The following is a 6,648-nucleotide window of genomic DNA, read 5'->3' on the forward strand; positions in this document are numbered from 1 at the left end:
TGTTTAGCTTTCATACATTCTGAGTCTATGAGACCATTCCCAGATGAAACACTGAGACGGTGACAATAAATGTTGTATGTGGTTACAATGGGTAAAGCATAGTTTCTGTCCTTAAGGAACCATGCCGTGATCTAGAATTGTCTCATCTCCACACAGCAAGTTACCAGCAAAGTGACTTTTATGAGGACTCAGAGCAGGAGCACTAAGCCAGACTGGAGGAGGGTTTAGAATAGGTTCCTGGTGAGGGGACAGCCAAACTGATTTTTAATGGGTGCAGAAGAATACATCCGGTGAAAGGAGGTAGATGGACAGGTATTCCTTGCAGAGAAAAAGAGTTTAAAAAAAAAAAGAGAGAGAGAGGTGAAAAGGTAACAACGTTCTTTCTAGTGCTTTTAAAACCACTCCCACCTGGATTTTAAGTTCAATCATTTTTCTCTGTCCACAGAGGTCACAGATAGTACAACTACTATCCTGCATATTTTTTACCCTTTAAATATTTAAGCACTTACAGTTACAAATTCTGCCCTTTCAGCTTTTCTTTCTTCAGGTTAAGCAACTTCAGTTTCTCCAGGCTATTCTCCAAACTTTTAAACCAATTTGATGCACTGCCACCCACTACTTAACCAGTGTACACACATACATGCACACATGCACACACATGCGCTCACATATAGCTGTGCACAGGCCAAGAGGGCCTGCAATTCACCAAATGTCTCTTAAATTTAAGAGGCTATATCAGTGATGTTCTCTCACAAAATACAAATTAAGGTGACATCTATCACATAGCTATGTGAACCGTAAAATCATCAGTGTATTTCCTTTACTACATAGAAAGCAAAAGGCCGACACCAATGGTCATTCTGAGGGAAGACTCTATACTCTGAAAGAAAGTGTTTTCTTCTCCATTGCTGACAATTGAGTTAATAATTTTGCCATGTGTAGGTGTTGGGAAACATCACAGAACTGAAATAGATCAACCCCACTCATATGGGATGCATTTCTACCAGGAAACACTACGGTTCTTTTAATCCTACATCAAGTCATAAATACAACAGACCTTGTTTTCCACACAGATTCCTATTTCTTTCACACCCAAGCATATGCTAAGAGCTCTCAAGCAACACTCTTCCTCCATCTCTGGGAGACGTCTTAAAACATTTTTAGCTTACCAAACACAAAACGGAGGAGGATCTGTTTCTTTACTCAAGGATAATCATCTTCAACTGCTTATTTATACTGCAGATAGAAACCTATAGATTGAAATGAACATATTTTCATTCTAAAGTTGGCATCTGTGCTGCCATAGTTGAGATGCAACAATCGTGTTTGAAAAGCAATCGTCCAGGAAACCCCACGTTGCTTCGCAATGTTCAAGCCAAGTGCTCATTGGAATTAGAAGGTGAGTAGCACTAAAGAAATGAGAAAGAACGCTAGCCTGCTGAAATAATGGGACCATATGTAGGCAGAAAATACCAAAAATGAGAGTAAAATGTTGTGGCTAAAAAGCAATGTCTTATGACATGTAAGTAAAGGATCAATCTCCTTTGAAGAACCCACTAAGAAATGATTGATTAAAAGTCTAGAATTGTGCTGTGTAATAGAGTAGCAACTAACCATACATGGCTATTTAAATTAATTAAATAAAATTAGAAATTCTGTTCTTGATTTGCACTAGCCATGTTTTAAGAGCTCAGTAGTCACATGTGGCTAGTTATTGCCACATTGGGCAGCATGAATAGAAGAAATCCTCATCATTACAGAAAGTTCTACTGGCAGCGCTGGTCTAGAGAGATCTGCTTGACTACCGGGTTAGCATTGTGTTAAGCATCAGACCCTGAAGAGATCATGGAAAGAACAGCATGCCCGCCAAGTGTAATGATTAATCCATGGCAGGAAAAAAAATGTGGTGGAAAGAAAAAAAAATTCCACTCCTGGAATGGGCTAATATGATGTAGTATTGACATTTGTGTTATAAGAAATAGACAAGTAAGGAAAGTTTTGAGCTGAAATGGAAAGGAGTTAATAAATCATACGATTTGAATATCTCACCACTCCCTTATGAACATTCATAAAGCACTGATTTGGAAGAAAATATCCATGAAAAGTCTCTCTTCATCCGTTAGTGGCTGATTGTATTTTATTGGTCATTCCTCAAATACTATTCAACCATCACTTACTTCCTACCCCCAATGTTTTTCTGTTATAACATTTTTGATCATGCATTTAAATAAATATACCCCCAATCAAAAAGTGCAGACTCTTCCCATTATACAAAAAAAGGCAATAACTTTATTTTAAACAAATCCTTAGTTGTGTGTTACACCATGTCCATATCTAAATCAAAAATGATAACGATAATTCAAAGGGAATAAAGGGCTTCATAAAAGCACATTACCCAGATATTTCTCTTGGCCAATATTTTAACTAAATACACAGTGGATATGAAAGGTACAGTATGGCACTTAAATAAATAAGAGCAAAAAGAAGGAAACATATTGACAGTCCAATGCAATAGGTTTTTGAACCTTTGGTATATGTCTCAAATAAGTCACCGTAAACACATGTTAGCCAATAGTGTTTAGTTCCAGGTCTTTTAAGCCAGTAATTTTGTATGTGTGTGTGTATGTGTGTGTATGTGTGTGTGTGTTTCAAAAAGTAACTGAAAATAAATCAGGATTGACATGGGATGATTAAGGTCTCTGGTGTAAGCACACAGGTAAATTCAAATCATGGCAAAATGACCGTGCAGCTGTGCTGCACAACAAAACTATGTAAGAAAATGAGTGAGATACACCAGTTACAAATGCTGTGACTCAGGTAGACACTCTTGATATTAGCCAAAAAAAATCTTTTTAATGTTAATCAAAGTCCACAAGCTGGAAGGCAGAAATATCCTGAAGCTCGTAACCGTGTGCCTAACTGTGCAACAACAATCTCACAAAAGTGTTGTAGTTGCATATTGCAATTCCCTCCCTCCCACCCATCCCCCATCCCTAGTAAACAGCACCAGTGCAGTTTGAGTTAGAAAACTGGAAATATTGAGACATTCCTAAGGTTTTCATCATGACTAAGGGCCAGTCAGATGGGGCTCTAATGAAAACCTCTGCCATGGCCGTTCTCCAATAAGCACCCCATGTAATTCCCTCTAAGTTTGCAGATAAAACATATTAGGTCTAATGTAAGGCCAGATTCTGAAAAAAAAAAAAAAAAAAAAGCTGGCATGCTATTTTGGATTGAGGGAAAGGGGCATGCTTGTGGGGGAGATACATGAAGAGTGCCTCAAGGATGTTTGTCCCATGGCTCAGGGTAAAGGGATGGGTTGAGATAGGTCACAAATTTTATATCAATGAAGTACTCAACTCACACCATTCACCAGAATAAAGAGCTCAGCAGGGCTAAGTCCTACTTGGTAGCTGTGCAAGTTCAGTGTTATCAGGATCAGGCTGGGCCATAAACAGAAAGGGCCCAAAGAAGTCTAATTGATCCATTTCATCACTCTACCCAATTGTCTCTGTAGAACCAATTAGGTGATATGTGAAAACGGGTCCACTTTTCCTCCTTTCCCATTGGTGCAAAATCTTCTTTTATCCAGTCTTATCCTACATCTTAATGGTGAGAGTCACATAAATGAGAGTGGATACAGCCACGTCTGAGCAGTCATCTGCCTTGGGGCTCCTTGCCATCCCCCAGACCTTCATGAAACCTGCCCTCTCACACATAGGCAGAGTCACTGGACTGAGTCCTGCCAAAATTGGGAACACTGACCCTTGGCAGGTCCTTGTTACGAATCTCATAGATTGACTTTCTCTTGGCCTGAGCCCCTCGCACAGCCAGCTTGATCTTGCGCCATCCCAGGTGGTTGAGTTCAGCCAGGTTGAGCACAACACAGATGCCACTTACAGCAAACATGAACACTAGAAAGACAGTCTTCTCAGTTGGCCGGGACACATAACATTCCACCTCCTTGATGCAGGGGTAGCGGTTACACTCATACAACCCTGGGACACTAAAGCCATAGAGAAAATATTGGCCCACCAGGAACCCAATTTCCAGGGCATTTCGGAACACCACTTGGATAATGTAGAAGCGGGAGATGCCTTCCTGCCTTCTGAGCTTGGATTTTGATGCAGTGCGTAGACCTGATGGGTGTGGAGTCAGCTCCTTAACCTCTAAACAATCTGGCTCTGTCTCCTTACTGGTGTTCTCTGTGTTCTGCAGCACCCCATTCACAATAGCATTTTGCAACTTCTTATCTTCTCGTTTGCCCCCACCACTGCCCCCACCCCCAGTTCCTCCAGGACCTCCTATGGACTCAGGGGGGTCTCTGTCCAGGGCTAGGAAGACAGTGGAGTAGCGGCGTTCTCGCTGCTTGGCGGACTGGTGCACAGAGTAGGTGATGAAGCAAAGACTGGGGGTACACACCATTATGATCTGGAAGACCCAGTAACGTATGTGGGAGATGGGGAAGGCGCGGTCATAGCAGGCCTGGTTACAGCCGGGCTGCAGGGTGTTGCACACAAACATGGTCTGCTCATCATCGTACACCGTCTCCCCCACAATGGCCACAATGAGGATCCGGAAGATCACCACCACAGTCAACAGGATCCTGAACGGAGGAAGAGGGAGGGAGAGAGGTTCTCACGGGCTGCGTCACTGACAGGAAACCCCTGCTACTCCCTTCCCTTTGCTGGTGTTTAGCAGTCGTTTGACTGGGGAGCTGTCCATCCCAGGCTGGTACTGAACTGGGAATCTGGGGAAGCTTTTTGTCTCTCCCTTTTCTGCTGAGTGCTGGTAGGCTGGGAATATTTCATATTATAGAGATCCCAGGTACACACATCTCCATACACTGGACATAGTCTACTTGCAACAGATAGATTTCATCTCTCTCTATAGAATGTATAGAAACACAAAACACACCTTCACTCTGGATATGGCAAATGCACACAGAATACCTTTACAGACGGTGCATGCTTCGAGGTCTACACACAGGGTGTGTAAATAACTACTCCATGTGTATATTTAGTTTATTCTCAACATGAATATTAAATTTAATGCTTTATATAAGCAGATGGCTATGAATATATATTCATATATATTGAACTCATATATATATAAAGCTAGGTAGATAGAGACATAGATATAGATACAGACACAAAAATGGCAATTGGGTGTGTAGGCTCGGTAAGTTTACACCGCCAAATAAGTTTGGTTTAGTAATTATTTGTTGAGAAAAGAGGCATCTGCTCTGAAGAGCAAATCCATCTCCCCATTTGCCCTTTTCTGTCCAAATGCAATCCTGCCTTCTTTGTAGATTCTATTTAGGGAACCGAATGGAGATTGGCTCTGACTCTGGAGAGTGGAGGGACCAAGACTGAGCCAGCGGCTCCTTTTCTGATGTGGGAAGAGTGAAGCCCCAGTGGTGCTTGATGGGGAAGGGATGGGCAGCTGGTTAGGAGTAGCTAGAGGAGGGGGGCACGCGGGGCGTCGGGTAATCCCTCATCGCCGGGAACACCGGAGCCTTGACCTAGGACGATGGGGAGGAGGCAGAGGACGGACTGGGGATTGGAGCGGGAGACTCAGTCCAGGTGTGAGAAGGGACTCCCGGGGGCCGCCCGACGGGGCCCGCTGACCGCCGGCTTGGCGCCCTTACCTCCCGATCATAGTGGAGTGCTGCTGCACCGCGGCTTCTAGCAGCCTCTCCAAGATGGTCCATTCCCCCATCGCTGTGCATCCGGAGGCAGCAGACAAAGACTGGGCAGCACCGGGCACGTTCCCGCTCCTGGCCCCTCCCCGGGCCGCACTTCCAGAATGGGAGTGAATTGCCTCCCAATTAAAGAAGCAATTTTTAAAAAAATCCTCGAATCCCCCTTTCCTTTTATTGTACTTAAAAGAGAAGAAATGGGGAAAGAAATCCAAGCGCGTCCCGACCGATGGGGCAGTTGGAGCGGTCTAGAGAGAGGGCACGAACCTCGGGCGCCGTCCGGGGTTCGGGTCTGGATCCCGCGGACGCCGGGACGAGGGGCGGGGCGGGGTGGCAGCCTGCAGGTCCTCCAGCGCTCGCCCGCCCAGGAGAAGTCTCAGCGCCGCTCTCCGCCTCAGGTTGGGGGCCAGGGGAGGGTCCGAACACCGGCTCTGTTCCTGCTACTTCAGCGGGCACCTGGCGCTCCGGCGCGGCAGCCTGCGAGCCCAGGGCCGAGCGCGCGGAGCCGAATGCTGGGCTCGGGGATCCGCGGCCGCCGCCTCTAATCCGCCCTTAAGTAGTCTCCGCCTGCGTCACGCCAGGTCGGCGGAGGGGAGCAGAGCGCGCCGTGCGGCTGTCGCTGCGCGTCGGAGCCCGAGGGGCCGGGGACGCGCGCGGGGGGAGAGGGGCAAGAGTCCTGGGGGCCCGGCGGGGAGCGGGGCGATTTCGAAAAGAAGGACTGCAGCGCCCCTCGGGGCTTCTCGGGGAGCCCAGGTAACCTCACCTGACCGCCAGACCCAAGCAGGCGGAGGGGGAGCCGGGAGCGGACGCGTGGGTGAGTGGGGAGGGGAGTGAGTAGGTATCTTCTCTTCTCTCGGTGCATCCCTCACCTTTTCGCTTTTTGCCTCCGGGAGACAACTGAAATTCCTTCCCTAGATGGAGATGCCGGCTGAGGGAGGGCGAGTGGG

General features: G+C 46.2%; 1 protein-coding gene across 1 annotated transcript; it reads right to left on the reverse strand.

Annotated features, from left to right (window-relative positions):
* Positions 1–2,266: 2,266 nt before the first annotated feature.
* Positions 2,267–6,303, reverse strand: GJD2 (gap junction protein delta 2). The gene is made up of 2 exons (XM_510284.7): positions 5,651–6,303; positions 2,267–4,606 (listed from the first exon to the last, which is right to left on the reverse strand). Exons 1-2 carry the CDS (start codon positions 5,719–5,721, stop codon positions 3,712–3,714), a joined length of 966 nt encoding a protein of 321 aa, XP_510284.1. The 5' UTR covers positions 5,722–6,303; the 3' UTR covers positions 2,267–3,711.
* Between the last annotated feature and the right edge of the window lie 345 nt (positions 6,304–6,648).

The sequence above is a fragment of the Pan troglodytes genome, chromosome 16 (genome assembly GCF_028858775.2).
Source record: "Pan troglodytes isolate AG18354 chromosome 16, NHGRI_mPanTro3-v2.0_pri, whole genome shotgun sequence".
Taxonomy (NCBI): Eukaryota; Metazoa; Chordata; class Mammalia; order Primates; family Hominidae; genus Pan; species Pan troglodytes.

Coding starts and splice junctions, on each gene's coding strand:
- GJD2 (XM_510284.7), bottom strand. CDS start 5,721: ATGGGGGAATGGACCATCTTGGAGAGGCTGCTAGAAGCCGCGGTGCAG. Junction 4,607..5,650: donor CACTCCACTATGATCGGGAG/GTAAGGGCGCCA, acceptor TCCTCCGTTCAG/GATCCTGTTGACTGTGGTGG.